The sequence below is a fragment of the Neoarthrinium moseri genome (genome assembly GCF_022829205.1).
Source record: "Neoarthrinium moseri strain CBS 164.80 chromosome Unknown scaffold6_Wmoseri_CBS_16480, whole genome shotgun sequence".
NCBI lineage: Eukaryota > Fungi > Ascomycota > Sordariomycetes > Amphisphaeriales > Apiosporaceae > Neoarthrinium > Neoarthrinium moseri.
In genome coordinates, this window is record NW_026055120.1 from 1,089,055 (window position 1) to 1,105,837 (window position 16,783).

The following is a 16,783-nucleotide window of genomic DNA, read 5'->3' on the forward strand; positions in this document are numbered from 1 at the left end:
CACCCCACGCGGCGATGCAGCATGGTAAGTACGAGGCGCATCTGAGAGCCAGGGCAATTTCTAAGCCATGGCTCAGTGGTGGTGGAGTTGGTGTGGGCTTGTCTCGATCTGGATCAGTTGATTGGCTTAAGTCGGTACGCTGTTCGCCCGACTTCGAAATTCTGCACCGTTAAACAGCTGGCCACCTCGGCTCTGGTGCCCTTGACCGAGGTGGGGTGTAGCATAACTCCGGCTGCATATCTGCACGGATAGATTCCGGAGAGATTCTTGTCGCCTAGAGGCAGGTCCGAAGGATTCACTGCGTGATGGCGGCCTTAAGACCGATCACAATCATTCTCATGTTTTTGCGCGGCGTGACTCATACGAGACGCTGTCGCGCACTTGAGTCACTAGGTGAGCCTACAATGTATGTCTGGCCTGGACACGACCACGTCTAAACCACACAACCGGAGACAGCTGCCAAGAAGGGTACTGAATATATTGATATAGTCCGGTAGAGGTTATATGTACATATGAATTTGCTTATAATGTCAGCCACACGAACGTCTTCCGTGGATGATGCGCCATGGTCAGCCCTGACTTAATACCCTTGAACATAAGCCAACGAAGGAATGGCCAGGCCCTGATATCCTCATCTAGCCTGATATAGGATCCGATAAATCCTTTGTTGATGCCAGCGCGTCCGAACTCGGGGGTGTATAATCACTTCGTCACAAAATCACGGTATCATAACAACGCAATTTGTACAAGCCCTGCAGGTGACACCGGTGTTCTGCTTCCACCTTTGAGTACTACTTATCCCAAAGTTCAAGGTCGAATAAGCGCAGTATGAAGGTAGCTATCGCTTGTGATAGTCCAAATTCACCATAACGCTGCTAACAGATAGTTTGAGTAATTATACGTGCGTAAATCGTTTGGCGGGTCAGCCTAAGCCTTACAGAAGACATGAGCAACTTAGCAACTTAGCAATTTGATATCCAATGCCATTTCAACACATCGATGTGTTACATGCACTTCGGGAATATGGTGTGATACTTTAACGCTACTCAACGCAAACTTCTGTGCATATCACGTTTCTCATGCTGCTTTGGTAGCAGACCCTCCACTACACCATCTGCCAATCACCCAGATACATGTCACTCACTGGCAGGCCCAGCGCCAATCTCCTTGGCTCCCACGTGTTTCTCTTTCTCCTCCAGCGCACCAGGTTCCATCAAATCAACGCCTAACCTCATGGCCTCGGCCACTTCTGCTGCAGGACCTGTGAACCATTTCCTGGCACTGATTACCCATGCAAGTGTAGCGCCCACTGCGATAATGCCCACAGCCACTACGGTATAGTTCAAGGTCTGATCGGTCACCGGATTACTTGTTGGAAGACAGAACACAACTGTGATGGCCATGATCCACGCACATGCTATCCCAGCGATCGGACGGCTGAGACCTTTGAGATTGAACGGACCCTTCATTGCCTCGAAAGGCTTTTGCCAGATCAATCCTATCAGTATAGGCAGTCCGTAGGAGATATAGAGCCCGATGGTCGCGATACTGGTAGCAGCCGAGAACGCAACGCTCGAGCCGAGACTAGGCAGTGCGAGGATAAAACTGAGAGTCGCTGCAAGCCACACAGTACGAATCGGGCTACGAAACCGAGTGTCCACTTGATGGAAGAAGTGTGGTATTCCCCGATCACGGGCAAAAGCAAACATCATTCGGCTATTCGAAGTCATGCTGAAAAGGCCGCAATGCCACACACATACCATGATCAGGGTAAACAAGGCGAGGGCGCCGTCCTCACCGAATACGTCGACAAATATCTTCAAGACTGGCGAGCCGTAGTTGACCTCAGTGTTGATAACATCGTCAAAGTTCTGAATCGAAAACAGGAGCGCCATGAGGACAAAGAATCCAAATAGAGCACTGAATCCAACCGAGGACACAACTCCTATGGGTGCTGACCATGATGCATTCTTGGTCTCCTCAGAGAGATGGGCCGAGGCATCAAATCCCGTGAGCGTGTACTGTGAAAGCAAGGCGCCACATACAACAACATAGCCGACGCTCGCGCGGTCGCTCCATCCAGGTGCGTCTAAACCGGTACCATCGTAAAAGTAGCCGAAGACGAATGACCCAGGCTGATGGGAAGGAGCCTTGGCAAGAACAGCGATGCAAAGTGCAGTAATACCGGCCGAGTGAAGAATGATACTTGCGTTATTCAAGAACCGCAAGGCATGAACTCCGAATGAGTTGACAAGGGCATGCGACACCAGTACGGCAGCATAGATGCCAACCGTCTTGGCTGGTGTAGATTCGTAGTCGGGGTTTTTAACAGCTACAGCCGTGGGAATCAAATTGGCCAGTCCAAATGAGATACCAGTTGTCACAGCTACCTGGCCTAAGAGGTTAAACCAGCCTGTCATCCACGCAGCGAATGGAGAGTGCTGCGGAGGCGCAAGCATCGCTGCCCAGAAATAAGGGCCACCTGAGGTTGGAATCGCGGAAACGATCTCAGCCATGGCGATCGCAACCATCATGGTGAAAAAGGACACCACAATCCAGCTGATTGACATGACAGCTGGTCCGCCGGTGTTGAGGCCATAAGTGAACAGAGTCGTCAGGCCTGTGATGACGCTCTGTGTGAAATATTAACAATCCATTGTTGCCGAGCCTAGTGCGATGCGCTGGTAACGTACAATGATGGAGAAGGAGACACCGAAGTTGTGAGACAGACCCCAATCACGCTTCAACTCTTGCTTATAACCAAACTGTGCCAGACGGTTCTCATCACTGACAGAAGCCCTTCTTTCGGATGAAGGAACATCGTTGGGAGACATCTTTCTGCTATGCCCTTGCCTTCTTCAAGTACATTGTCGGAATACCAACCACGGCCAGGAAGTGTCGGTAATAGTGCTAACAAGAATACTGTCTTGTTGAAGGCACACGTTTACAAAGAACGAATATGAAGGCAGCCTTATGCAGCCGTGGCGAGTCCTGCTGCTGTGTGGCCTCCCATCTCTGCAACCCTTGGGGGCTTGCCTCGTTATATGATCAGGTGCATAGTCCTTCCTGGTGATGGCCGGGGCTTGCAGACCCAAGACAGCTGGGCAGCCATGGAATCCAGCAAGGGTGCTACCGATGCTATCGACGCCCCTGGATTCGAACGGCGATTGCTGATAGGCCGTCCCGATAACGTTGGATGACCTGGGCCCATGATCCCCGCACATTGGCTTTCACCCTAGGCACGTCAGATAAGAGCTGCGGTCTAGAAGCCGTTAATTGGGTGAAGCTTGTTCAAAAGCTTGACGAATCTCCAGTTTGGACTCGCAATGTCCAGCTATTGATAATAAGCCATACGGCTGTCGCACGGTTTTCGTCTGGGTCAGCTGAATGCCTACTGGGGCAAGACGTCGTCTGCCACGGAGATCAACCCAATCCGCGCCAATGCAATTTACTGAAAGATGCCACAATAGACAATCGAGATATGTCAGGCTTTAACTAAGTCTGTTCATATGTAACTAAACGTTTGGATGCTGTGCCTTGGGCCTCTTAGCCAAGCAGAGGTGGAGAAAGACAGTCAACAAGAGAATAAGTTATTCTGACGATAGTTAGCTGAGCAATAAATCATATGCAAACTTCTGAGTCAAAATACTTTCGAATCTGAGCCGCCTTTTCAAGTGAGTTGTATGTTGGCTTGCGGAACAGTTGGCTCCAACACGGCGTGCAAAGATTACTGTGGACCCAGGGCTACCCTTTCGCAGCCTCGCCAACGGTAGTCGCTAAAACGGGTTGGGCGGGCGAATCCGAAATCTATTTTATGGTGCAACCTACGTCCGGCCAGAGCGCTCTCTATAAGCCAAGACGAGGCTCTTCATAACTAGAGCATGAAGAACTCGGAGAGCCTCGGCTGCTCCGTAAGGTAGGGGGGTTAGCTCAATCCACACTCCGTCCAGTGACTCGCACCGCTGGGCCATAGCGCACTGCCGAGCGCTAAGAGATAGCTAAGTTGGCCTCTCGTTCCTCCAGCTCGAGGCATCGCATCGCATTGAGTTCGCGCATTTCCAATGAACCCAATGCACTCAAAATATAACTTGCGCTACCTACCTGGTGCTGTGCACTATAGTTGAGACATGTATGCCAATCCCACAAATGCTATAGCTATTGCCTGTTTTTTGAGCCAGAGTGTCTAGGTATCCCACCATAACTCTCAACTACCCACACACGGGTGCCATGACTCGTCGCCCTCACGTTCAACCCACTTATTCATTGTCTCCCCGGCGAAAATCTGACAGCCGGCGACCGCCATCACGCCACGGTCTGGCTAGAGGGAAAATAAGGGTGCCAACATACGTTATCTCCCGATGTGGTCCCTCGAGTGGATCCGCTGAGTAAAAATATTCCGAGACCCCTATTCTACTGACAAAGATCGAATGCAAGTCTGCTTGTTTACAATGAATCGGGACAACAGATACCAGACAGACTCGCGATTGTACTACTCCAGTCATTCTTGACAACGAGTCGAAGACCTACTGAGAGCGCTCTTGACGCATCGATGATGCAGCTGGAAGCTGCTTTCCCTCAGTTCGGGCTTTTACCTCCCGAACTCCGGTGCAAGATCTGGCGAAATGCACTACCACAACGGACTATCTACTTCAGGCTGAAAATGGACATGGATGCTTGGAACTGGGCGTCTGAGTCTGATTGGTGGGCGCATTATCTGTTGACGGGCGACTACAAGTCAACACTGACCCCCCAGCCTGCCTTATTGTTCGTCAGTCACGAGGCTCGTGCTGAGTCGCTGAGGGCATACAAGCAACTACAGATAAGCAAGCCGCTCCTGAGGAGGTGTTTGGCAGACGACGCAGTGGATGATCGTCGCCTGGAACGGATGCGTCACCTGGCCAAGACTCCAAAGCTCAACGTCAACACCGATGTCCTTGAATGGGCTCAAGTGAAGCGATGGAGCCGAAACAATCCTAGCAAATGTGGAGCATTGTTCCTCGCAGCGAGCATGTCCGTTCAGCACATCGTCGTGGAGTATGATCATTATCTGCACACATCTCTTGTGGCACTGGCGCTCGCTGTACTCGACGTTGAGAGTCCTTTGAAGAGCCTGACCATCAAGGTCAATGATTCAACGACACAGGAGCCCTTCGCCTTCCGTCTGACAAGTCTGCCGGAGCATGTTGAGACAACTTCGAGGCAGGTCAGCAGCTTGTTTCGGAAGCTGTCGCAGTACGATGCCTGCATGCTCCCTGGCTACCGACCGCCACTTGTAGACACTGAGCGACTTCAGCCAAAGACCTTGGATCGGTCTACCCTGGGCTCATTTACGCGCCCTTTCCCCCCAGGCACCAGGTTGAACACCGGCTATGCAATTTTCAGGGTAGCATCTGATCGAGAGGTCAACGAAGCTACTGAGCTAATTCCGGCTCCTGGAGCCATGCAGGGATGGAAATGGATGGACATGGTCGACGAACCGGACCGTACAGCATTCAACACCAACATGCAGGGTGATATTGCTTTGTTTATGCACCGATTATCAATATACGAGCAATGGGATTACGAAGATGGGCGAAGACATCCGACGGATATTATACCGTTTCATGGGATCTGCCTTTCGCATTATGGCCTGCCCTAGGCCGCTGGATCGGCTGGGCAAGCGTTTGGAGTTTAGGGGCTTTGCATATGTTTTGGTTGGCACAGGGAATGATCTGAAGATCCATTGGTGAATACCATGAGCGGGCGCGTGTATATGCCTTAAGACATTCAAAAGATGCTTTTCGTGATTATAGGCATTTATTCATTTAGATTCGTTCCTACCCGCGCAACATCACTAGCATGCATCGCGTCAAGTCGCCGAGGCCTTCCTATCATCACAATCGATTTAATCATAGACACACGCCACCACACGAAGGTACTCTTTGTATCCTCGGATGCATATTTCGGCCCATGCCAGTTGAGGACCACACTATGTGCAGAGTCAACATCTACTAGCGCATGGAAACCTGGCGACGGAGAGCATTGTACACCATGCACTTCCGCCTAGATAGTTCCTAGGGAAATAGCGTCGAGCCCATCCGCTTAAGTGAAACTGAGGGTATTCGAAATCTCAAAACTTCTGCTTTCGTATGTAGCAGCATTAGATTCCGTAGCATGACCAGAAGTTTCAGCAACACCGGCCTCATCCAAACCCTGCTAATCCTTTCTAAGTGTGTTGGTTAACCGTGTATTTTATATGCCTGAAGTAACTAAATGGCAAATATAATAATCAGGTTTGGTAAGAAGGTTACGAACACACGATACGACTTGCCGATTGTCTTAGTAGCTCAAAAATTCCTTATCGCTGCGCACCCCTGGTGCAACGCAAGGCTTGTCCGGCGTGGAGGGGTGGAGCCCCGACGTTGCCCGCGGAATTGATAAGGAACGTGTCGTTACTGTTTAAGTGAAGCGCCGACACGAACCCACAAGCCGCGGATAGCTCTCATTGCTAAGCCCTCGCACGTTCCGAACTTCGGGCATTTTGGCCAATCTGATGAAGTCAGGATTCCACAAGTAGAACGTACTGAAAATCGTATAATATGCGGCCTCGAAAGGTCTAATATCCGTAGGTTCTGATTCTGTGGTGGTTATTTTCTTAAGCTACTTCACCCCTTCGACGTCCTAATTACACGATGGCACCTGGAATCATTGGCGAGCAGCCAACTGGCGGTGCACTTCCTTCCTTTTCTAAATCAGATGCCGCCCCAGTGCTCTATCAGAATGTTGACGAGGAATCATTACGGAGGAAGACAGAAAAACACTTGTTGTACTACGGTACCAGCTTTAACAAAGATGTTATTTGTGGCGCCAAGGGCCTGTATGTCTACACTGCCTCGGGCCACAAAGTGCTGGACTGGACGTCAGGTCAGATGTCGTGCCTGCTCGGTCATGGCCACCCCGAGATTGTGAAGACAATCACTGAACACGCAGCCAACCTTGACCATCTCTTCTCCGGCATGGTCTCCCCACCGGTGATCTCTCTCGCGGACAGATTATGTAACCTCCTGCCCGCGGGCCTGGACAAGGCTTTCTTCCTGTCCACTGGGGGTGAGAGCAATGAAGCTGCGATCAAAATGGCCAAGGTGTTCACTGGCAAGTTTGAGATTGTAGGCTTGGGTGCAAGTTGGCATGGCGTCACAGCTCAGGCTCTTGGCACCCAGTATCATTTCGGCAGGAAAGGACAGGGACCATTGATGCCAGGCATGCACATGCTACCACAGCCGAATGCCTATCGGACCATCTTCCGGAAACCAGACGGCAGTTATGACTGGGAAGCTGAACTTGAATACGGCTGGAAAATGATCGATATGGCCTCCTGCGGTTCTTTGGCTGCTTGCATTGTCGAGCCTATTCAGTCATCGGCCGGAATGCACGTGCTTCCCGCTGGTTATCTCAAAGCAATGAAGAAGCATTGCGAACGCAGAGGCATGCTTCTTATCGTCGATGAGGCGCAGACGGGTGTTGGTCGTTGCGGAGATTTGATGGCTATTATCCATGACGATGTCGTGCCGGATATCCTGACACTCAGTAAGACCTTGGGCAACGGGCTGCCACTCAGCGCCGTTGTAACCAGTGCAAAGATCGAGAAGACTTGCAAGGAGAGAGACTTCTGTTTCTATACGACTCATATTAATGATCCACTCCCGGCGGCAGTTGGCGACAAAGTGCTTGAGATTGTGGTACGAGACAACTTGGTAAACCAGTCGAAGGAGCTGGGTAAGATATTGCATGCGGGACTGAAAAGGTTGGAGGGCAGGTACGGTTGCATCGGTGATGTTCGGGGTCGAGGCTTGATGGCTGGCGTCGAGATTGTCGCGGATCGGTCGACGAAAACACCAGATCTTGACTTGGCTAAGGAAATCGGCGACCGTGCGTACGAGCTCGGCGTATGGGCAAACCTAAGCAGCCATCCTAGCTTTGGTGGCACGTTTCGTATTGCACCTCCTATCACCATCACGAAAGAGCAGTTGGAATTCGGCCTCACTGTGCTCGAAGAAGCATTTGCATCAACTCCAGGGTCTCAACCTTTGTATTAGATAGCATAACTTAATAATTCGATTAGAAAGGGAATGAATATCAATACTTATAGAGAAAATTTTCTATTTGGGTTGGATGCCAATCTGCTACGTCCTTATTCACATATTTGGAAACAGGGGTGACTGGCGGTTTACTGCTTCGCAACTTTATTAGCCCAGTAGTTGCAGTCACTATGATGAACCTTACCCATAACGATGCCGGAAGGATCATTAAAGCTTAGGTAGTCTCTATGAACGCTTTACATGACAAATTGCTACAACTCTTGTCGTTTTATCAACGGCATCCTGATTCACTTTTCCTCTTTCTCTCTTTTTTTTCTCTCTCTTCCCTTTCGTATTCATGTTTGAGATACGAATTAGGTTTACTAAATATTTCAATTTTCCAGATACAGCCCCTCGTCCGGTGGCGGTACTCCGTACCAATCCAAGCCCAATTTGTCCTCCGGGTCCGGGTCTGGCATCTGGTAGTACCCGTCATATCTCCACCACGTACGATCTTCCCAGACATCTTCAACAGGCATAGCACCTTCTGCTTTCATCTCGTTCCTCACTTTACTTACACCTCTCCATACTCGGAGAATGTTTGCGCCGGCTACCTTTGCAAGCTGCTCTTCTGTCGCGCCTCGGTCAAGAATTGCTTTCAAAAGCCTAGGATAGCACTTGACGTCTTCAAGATCCTTGATTACCGATGCAATGCCGTCGAAATCGGAGCCCAAGCCAACGTGGTCCCACCCGATTCTATTGGCAATGTAGAACAGATGGTCTAGGACCATGTCAAGAGTCGCGTCTCTCCGTCTCGTCGCGACGTGTTCTGGAACGAACGTGACCATTACAATCCCGCCATTTGCAGGTACCATATCCAAGACGTCATCCGGAACATTCCGTGGGCACTCGAAGACGCTCTTCGCGTTCGAATGAGAGAACATTACTGGTGCTCTAGTCATACTTAACACCTGTCGAGCACAATCTTCCGAGACGTGCGAAATATCAACGATCATACCTGCCTTCAGATCAGTACCACACATATACAAGGCTGCTTTTGATGTTTACCAAGTCGGTTCATTTCAACAACAGCTGATCGTCCAAGATTGGATAATCCGCCGTGTACAGGGCCAATCTTTGATGTAGAACTGTCTGCGAAGGCATTGTTGCACACGTGTGTGAGGGTACACTATGTAGATTAGTTATGTCCTGATACTGCTGGGCGAAGAAACCCACGTATCTCACGCCGAGTCTATAGAAAGCGCGAATGATGCCGATGATGTTACCAGCCATATGCAGGCTGATGGGCCAATGAAAGTCAGTAAGCCACACTATGCCTCAAGTATGGGCTTTGAGAGAGCGTACCCTTCGATTCCTATGGAACAAGCAATTTTCCCTGAAGCGTAGACTCCTGGAACCTCGTCTGGCTCCGAAACCAGTTGGAAAGTCGCTGGGTAAGACTCTATCAGTCTCAGAGTCAAGTCAATCTGTTCGATGGCATCTCTTGCCATATCGGAATATTCAGGCGTGGAGAAGTTTTCTGCCGATCTCAGACACGGTACGCAGACCGACCAAAATTGACCACCCACAGCACCTTAGAATAGTTAACAGGTAGTATTGTAGACGGGAGGGGCTCTACCTGCCTTCTCTTAACCTAGGAATATCTGTCATTCCTCTTTCAAACCCCTTGTCGAGATCGAATTTCTCGTTGTTGTGAATTTTGCCGTGAAAACAGGCGCGTGGCTGCTGAGGCAGGTCATTGTGGCCGTCGATTAAGGGAGTGTTGGCCAGAACCCTCTTGACCCGTCCGTCAATATCTAAAGCCTGGTACGGATGGGTATTCATCTTATTCAAACCAGGGAAAGTCGATTAGCATGCAGATGTTCAACATGGAGGCAAATGCCCTCGATCACTTTGTTCTTAGGAGGCTTTAATGATTACCCTGCATGCCAACCCTTACTAGAAGCTGGCTCGTGATGCGGGGGCTTTCAATATAGCTTGAACATGAAGTAACTCGTACCTGAGTGTGTTTAATAAGACTTTCTGTCGGAGCTAGCTTAGCGGGCGTAAGTTAGATAACAGTGTCCGATCGGCGACGTTCCGCGGCGAACTGGAAGTGGGGAAGGATTCAACACTAGCACTAGTTAGTTAGTAACGCTCTGGGAATGGGGGGAGTTGGCCGATGGCTTATCGAAACCAGCTCCCCGCCCGAAAATGCTCAGAAGCTATGATTATGTCGCGATTCCATTTGGACTGGAGTGACCCTTTTCCCGCGGAGGTTTGGACGACGAGCCAGCAGGGACAAGCCGAGAACCACCAAAAGATGCAGTCTCCAGCGTCTGGCTCTCAGGAGCGACCATACCGGTCTCATCTGCGACCAGCTTGTCAACCATGTCGGCGCCGGAAGTCGAGATGTAAGATCGAAGCTCAGTCCACCTTATGCTTGATGTGCCGAGTACATGGGACCGAATGTGTATTTGCAGGAGAGGTCGAGCCCAAGACCAATGAAACATCTAACCGTGTCATCAAAAGCCCCAGTCGAAGAAGGCCGGCATCATCAAGGTCTGCATTGGCGGCCTCAAGTCCCGTCACGGCACAAGATGATAGGTCGGCAGTTTCCAATATTAATGAGTCCAGCCCTCCTACGGGCAATACCTGGGCGGAGCTGAGGCGTGCAGAAAAGGACTGCCAGCCGACGCCTCTCTCAGCAGATGATGCAGAGCAGGAAAACCCACATATTGTTGGCCCTGCCAATACAAGCGACAGTCAGGTGCTCGCCGATTATCTTTCAATAATCAGTAGCAGCAATGGAGGAGTGCGGATGGTTCGCCCGGTCCCTGCGAGTCGTTCGAAGCCAGTACTATTCGCGACAGTCAAGAAGCGTCCCATTGGTACGTCAATACGATTTGTTGCCAAACCATTAAACATACTTTACCCACGTCTCAGTTCTTGTCAACTATGGTTGCTGACACCGAACACCCTCAGGGATGGACAACAGCCCGAACCCCTCACAACAAAAGCTTCACTTTATTGAGAAGCTCCTAGAGCCCTGTATCGACCAGCTTATAGATTTGTAAGTGTGTCGTGCAAGTGGATGACCAGTGTGCTCACGAGTTACATGCAGGTATTTTGACAAGGTGAACATCTGTTTACCTCTTCTAGACCTCGAATCATTCAAGAAGCAGCACCGTGATGCGAAAGAAAAGATATCACCCGCACTGCTGTCATGTTTGTACGCTCATACGTTAGTCTACTGGCGATTCTCTCCTCAACTCCGACAATATCGGCCGCCTGACATACGTTTCATATGGAACCTGGCCAATGAAGCATTGTATTCCGAACTACATCTCTCACCGGGAATTTCCACCATCACAGCGCTGTTACTCAATATCGGCGGCCGACCGACAACATCCCTGATTGGAAACGGGGTTCAACTGGGTGCTGCTGTGTCACTCGCGCACTCACTTGGGTTGAATCGTGACCCTCTTCCGTGGGACATTCCAGAGGCCGAGAAATTTCTACGAATGAAGATATGGTGGTCTCTTCTCATTCATGACAAGTGGTGAGTTCTGCGAGAGGGGTTAGAAACATCGCGGCTAATCGAGACCTTTTCCTTAGGTCGAGTTTGGCGTATGGTACGCCTTCTCATATTCAAAGAACCCAATATGACGTGCCATCACCATCTGCGGCCTACCTTCAACAGCACGGCGGTGCTACTGGTGCCGCTAATGCGGTATCAGTTTTCGTGGCCCTCTTTGACTTGACGACGAATGTCCTCGATTATTATTTGCAACACTTGTATCGAGTCGATAGAGAAAGATGCGGTGTGATCGGGAATCTCGAGTTCAAGCTGAACCGATGGGTCGAGACTCTTGGAGCTGACGTGCGTCGCATTATAACACGGGGCACGCATCTGGACTTACCTGGGGCAGCTAATCTGCGGCTCGCGTATCTGTCGACGCAGCTTCTCCTTCGCAGGCTCGAGCTTGAAGATGACAGAGAGAAACACGATGCCGATTCGGATATGCTCGCCAATCGATATATGCAGGTCAGAATCACCGCAGAACAAATTGTGCTATTAGTCCAAGACCTACGAGAAACAAATCTGGGAGATTTCTGGTTGCCCGTCAGTAACTTCGTGTTTCCATCCACCACAACATTTCTGCTGCGGTGTGCTTTGGAAACAGAGAGCAGTCAACTGGGATTAGCACAGAGCAGCTCACTACGCCTCGCCTGGGACCTGATTGTTGCACTGCGCAGCCATAAAGATGCGTATGGATGGGACCTTGGTGATGTTTGTCTGGCGCAACATGCTGAGATAATAGAGCGACTGATGTTACCATATTCTACAACAAGCGCTCCAAGTATGCCTTGGCCAGAGTTGCAAGAGATGGCCATACCGGATGCATCGTTCATTGACCAGCTCTTTCCCAGCTTATGGGGCACATTCAATAGCAGTGTAGTATAAATAGCAATATCAAAGTGTCCTAGCATTATATCACGCGGGTGGTGGACATTATTTCTGCTATCCTCTATGCAAATAGGACCTCTAAAGCTAAGTCATTGGCTCATGGCCTGAATGTTATCGCTTTCCTTAGCCCAGCCAAGCAACAATTTTGAAGAAACCACGGATCTCGAGACTGTTCGACGTGGTGCGCTTATGGTCCCTTCTCAATGCTGTCGGGCAAGCTCATCTCCAGATCATCTCCAGATTGTTGGCATTGACCATTGAGAGCTAAGTAATCTAACTCCAGCAATGTCCCAGGCAGGAAGCCATTCGACCAAATGAAAGCCAAATCGCCACGATTGGCCACAGGGATCTAATTGACAGAACCTTTTGGGCCCCTTATCGTATCGAGGTAAACTGTTTCTTGGCGGGCAAGTGTGCTGACATTATGACCATTGCTTCCGAGTGGAGACAGCCATTCGCTGAGTTAAGTTGTAGTTTCCCGCGGGCAACCCAGGTCTCCGCAGCCGTACCCCAGTCCAAACAACAGAGAAAAGTGTGACTTGCGGCCAACCATATGTAATCCATGAGAGCTAGACGGGTCACTTGAACCGTGGATCCTAGACATGCCGATAAGCACGAGATATATGGAGGGGCACCTTTCAGCAGGCTTGAGACTTTGCAGGAAGCTCACGGTGTACGCCATTACCTTAGACATTTGTAGGTAGCAGGAACAATGAGTGACACGAAAGACAATTCGCAGATGGACACCAAGAGAGTGGTCGCGAACAAGCCAGCAAGGGCTGCATTAGATCTAGTCCACGAAGCCGAGAATGATCATGTCGACAGGAAGGTGCTCCAGTCTCTCTTATGGAAGATCGATCTTCGGTTGATGCCCTTGCTCTGCATCACCTATGCCCTGCAGTCGATTGACAAAACTACCTTGGGCTATGCAGCAGTCTTCAACCTCCAGGCTGATCTCAACCTGCATGGTACGGAGTATTCGTGGCTAGGAGCAATCTTCTACCTGGGTTATCTCGCGTGGGAGTTCCCAACCAGCATGATGCTGCAACGACTCCCAATCAACTACTTTATGTCAGGAACGGTAAGTAAGCGCTTATAAAGAGGCGGTCATCACGCTGATCTTCTAGGTTATCACCTGGGGTATAGTTTTGATGTGTCATGCATGTGCGTTCAACTTCGCCGGACTGGCAGCTGCTCGAACGTTCTTGGGCGTCTTTGAGGCATCCATCAACCCTGGAACCATGCTGTTGTTTTCTATGTAAGATAATTACCGGAAGAAAATTGCTTAACAACTGGTACTGACAGTGGTGCAAGGTATTACTCTCGTGAGGAGCAGCCACTTCGGATGGGCATATGGATTGGCTCAGCAGGACTTGGATACGTCATTGCAGGCATCGCAAGTTTTGGTATTGGTCATATTCAGTCATCCTTAGCCAGCTGGCGATTGATCTTTCTCATCTGGGGTGCCATAACTACTGCATGGGGAATACTTCTTGTTTTCTGCCTCCCCGGGTCACCTTTGAGCGCGAAGTTCCTGACGGCCCATGAGCGGTCTTTGGCGATCAACCGAGTCAAGGCAAACAACACAGGAATCGAAAACAAGCACTTCAAGGTGAAGCAGTTCAAAGAGGCGATGCTTGATCTTAAGACTTGGCTACTCTTCTTGTTCGCTGTAGCCAGTAATTCTCCCAATGGCGGGCTGACCACAGTAAGCTCATCGGCATACCGGAGAGTTGAGAGTGCCCCCGAATTGCTAACCGGTCTACAGTTCCAGGGGCTTATTATAAAAGGAATAGGGTTTTCCAACCTGCAGACCACTTTGATCCAGATGCCTTCCGGTGCCGTCCAATTGGTTGTTTGTCCTTTAGCCTGGTAGGTTCGAGATGATGAGGTCGGCAGGGCGACACCGACTGACCTGAATTAGCTTTTTTGCCTCATATGTCAAGAACTCGCGACTTGCTACTATGCTTGTCTGCCTTATTCCGTTCCTTGCCGGTGTCTGTGGGCTGTGGCTCATCGACAACACCAAGCCATACGGCCGACTGGTCTGTCTATGGATCTCATTCACGTACACTGCGACATGGACACTTTCAATGGCTGTAGCCACAGCGAATACGGCCGGCCACACGAAGAAGATTACAACCAATGCAATGTTGTTGATTGGGTATTGCCTGGGCAACTTCATTGGCCCCTTCTTTTTCAAATCGGAACAGGCTCCAGTGTATAATCTTGGAGTGGGTATGATGTTCTTCTGCATCGGTGTTCAAGTCTTGAGTCTGGGTGGGATATGGTTACTCCTCTGGTCCCGGAACAAGAAGCGGAAAGCCCTAATCAATGGTGTTAGTCCTGGAAACGACATAGACGCTCAGGGGTATGAAAGGGCATTCTTAGACGAGACTGACCTCGAGAACCCGTATTTCAAGGTACGTGCTGATCTTGACACAGCAGCTCATTCACTGACTAGAATCCAGTATGTCTACTAGAACGAAGCTTTAGGATCCGATAGACTTTTGAAAGCATGAACGGCACGTATATATGTAGCAGATATGAGTCTTGTTGGCCTTGTTCCTAGACAAAGGCCGCGCGGTCATCCCCGCATACTACTCCGATAACCGTCCCCTTCAATTGACTACTGGCACCAGATAGCTTCGTGAGCACATCGTTTAGCGAGCGCCAGATTAGCAGAGCATTGGATGGTGCCTGTATACTGAGAATCCCGGCCTGGAAGGTCTTGTACCGCCTGAGGCTCCGGCCTTGAACGGCTCCTCTGTCTTCTACGATGCCATGGGCATCTCAGCCCATCGTAATTAGAAACAGGCACTCGCTCTCGACCGGGTTCTCGCTCGAAGCCGATGTCGTGACCATGCGTGAACTTGTGCGCCCTGTTGATTGCAAGTTACCCCGCAATGACAACATTGGAACCTCCCCACTGCGGAACTGCCCTGGTTGAAGGCCGCCCCGGAAGCTAGGTGGAGCAACTCTGACACAATTCCATGAAGCTCGCACGTGGTCGACCTCGGTTTCGTGCACACCAAACCCAACCACATAGTTTCAAGCAAGGAGAGTCCAGGGCATTAAAGTAGCAAAACATAGGGAGGTCGATACCCGCCATGGCCAGCTCCGTTCCTTCCAAGATTCTCGTCATCGGTGCGACGGGTGTGATCGGAAAGTACATTACAACGGCTATCCTCGCCGCCAAGCCCCGGCTCAGCTCCTTGTCACACATCTCTATCCTGACGTCTCCCGGAACGGCGTCGAACCCGGCAAAGCAAGCCTTGCTGTCCTCCTGGAAGTCACAGGGCTTGACAGTCATCACGGGCGACATCAACAGCGCCGACGACGTCCGCAAAGCCTATAAGGACGTTGACACGGTGGTGTCGTGTCTAGGCCGCACTGGTCTTCTGGAGCAGATCGAGCTGCTACGCCTTGCCGAGGAGAGCGACAGCGTGCAGTGGTTCTTCCCGAGCGAATATGGCACGGACATCGAGTATGATGAGACCAGCAAGGACGAGAAGCCGCACCAGAACAAACTCAAGGTCCGGAAGTTCATCCGAGAGAACGTCAAGAAGGTTAAGATCACATACGTAGTCACTGGACCATATGCAGACATGTTTCTGGAATACAAACCCGGAGCCGAGGCTGGTGGTGGTTACGACTGGAAGAAGAAGAAGGCGGTGCTCATTGGGGAAGGTGATGACAGGATCGGATTCACGACCATGCCGGAGTAAGTGACGAGCCTATGCGGCCCCTGAAGGGAGACAAAAGAAAAAACCACAGTCTCGTGCTGACTGAAGACCAGTGTCGGAAAGTTCGTGGCGGCTGCACTGGCGAGCCCGCAGGCATCGCAGGGAAGGATCTTGAGGGTGCAGTCATTTGTGCGGACGCAGAGCGATATCCTGGCCGAGTTTGAGAAGCAGACAGCATCCAAGTTTGAGGTCAAGTACACATCCAAGGCTGAGCTCCGAGAAACGGAAAAGAGACTCTGGGACGAAGGGAACCCACTAGCAACCGGTTTCACACTCAGGAGAATCTGGTCCGACGGGAAGACGCTGTACGAGAAGACGGACAACGAGCGTCTGGGCGTCAAACCGGATGACTTGGAGCCTCTGAGTGCTGTGGTTGAGCGGGCGGTTATGGGAAAGGGCTATTGAGATTTGTTAGTGCGAGCCGGCGGAGTTTGGCCGAGTGATATAGATGGCCGGCAACGATGCTTTTGCATGATAGAAAGGTCTCTATTTCTATTGCGCTCTTCCGT

At 50.6% G+C, this 16,783-nt stretch overlaps 7 protein-coding genes across 7 annotated transcripts; 5 read left to right on the forward strand and 2 right to left on the reverse strand.

Annotated features, from left to right (window-relative positions):
• Nucleotides 1-1,136: 1,136 nt before the first annotated feature.
• JN550_002928 (uncharacterized protein) lies at nt 1,137-2,834 on the reverse strand (the record flags this gene model as incomplete). Its single annotated transcript, XM_049314275.1, has 2 exons — nt 1,137-2,633; nt 2,694-2,834. The coding sequence occupies 2 exons, from the start codon at nt 2,832-2,834 to the stop codon at nt 1,137-1,139; spliced, it is 1,638 nt and encodes a 545-aa protein (XP_049175453.1).
• Nucleotides 2,835-4,660: 1,826 nt separating this feature from the next.
• On the forward strand, nt 4,661-5,638 carry JN550_002929 (uncharacterized protein; the record flags this gene model as incomplete). Its single annotated transcript, XM_049314276.1, has 1 exon — nt 4,661-5,638. The coding sequence occupies one exon, from the start codon at nt 4,661-4,663 to the stop codon at nt 5,636-5,638; it is 978 nt and encodes a 325-aa protein (XP_049175454.1).
• Nucleotides 5,639-6,671: 1,033 nt separating this feature from the next.
• On the forward strand, nt 6,672-8,075 carry JN550_002930 (uncharacterized protein; the record flags this gene model as incomplete). The annotated part of the gene is made up of 1 exon (XM_049314277.1): nt 6,672-8,075. One exon carries the CDS (start codon nt 6,672-6,674, stop codon nt 8,073-8,075), a length of 1,404 nt encoding a protein of 467 aa, XP_049175455.1.
• A 374-nt stretch (nt 8,076-8,449) lies between these two features.
• Nucleotides 8,450-9,568, reverse strand: JN550_002931 (uncharacterized protein; the record flags this gene model as incomplete). Its single annotated transcript, XM_049314278.1, has 4 exons — nt 8,450-9,075; nt 9,126-9,246; nt 9,303-9,357; nt 9,423-9,568. The coding sequence occupies 4 exons, from the start codon at nt 9,566-9,568 to the stop codon at nt 8,450-8,452; spliced, it is 948 nt and encodes a 315-aa protein (XP_049175456.1).
• An 880-nt stretch (nt 9,569-10,448) lies between these two features.
• On the forward strand, nt 10,449-12,525 carry JN550_002932 (uncharacterized protein; the record flags this gene model as incomplete). Its single annotated transcript, XM_049314279.1, has 5 exons — nt 10,449-10,471; nt 10,590-10,948; nt 11,043-11,130; nt 11,182-11,619; nt 11,676-12,525. The coding sequence occupies 5 exons, from the start codon at nt 10,449-10,451 to the stop codon at nt 12,523-12,525; spliced, it is 1,758 nt and encodes a 585-aa protein (XP_049175457.1).
• Nucleotides 12,526-13,240: 715 nt separating this feature from the next.
• On the forward strand, nt 13,241-15,011 carry JN550_002933 (uncharacterized protein; the record flags this gene model as incomplete). Its single annotated transcript, XM_049314280.1, has 6 exons — nt 13,241-13,609; nt 13,656-13,786; nt 13,843-14,236; nt 14,297-14,400; nt 14,453-14,951; nt 15,000-15,011. The coding sequence occupies 6 exons, from the start codon at nt 13,241-13,243 to the stop codon at nt 15,009-15,011; spliced, it is 1,509 nt and encodes a 502-aa protein (XP_049175458.1).
• A 627-nt stretch (nt 15,012-15,638) lies between these two features.
• Nucleotides 15,639-16,679, forward strand: JN550_002934 (uncharacterized protein; the record flags this gene model as incomplete). The annotated part of the gene is made up of 2 exons (XM_049314281.1): nt 15,639-16,252; nt 16,328-16,679. The coding sequence occupies 2 exons, from the start codon at nt 15,639-15,641 to the stop codon at nt 16,677-16,679; spliced, it is 966 nt and encodes a 321-aa protein (XP_049175459.1).
• Between the last annotated feature and the right edge of the window lie 104 nt (nt 16,680-16,783).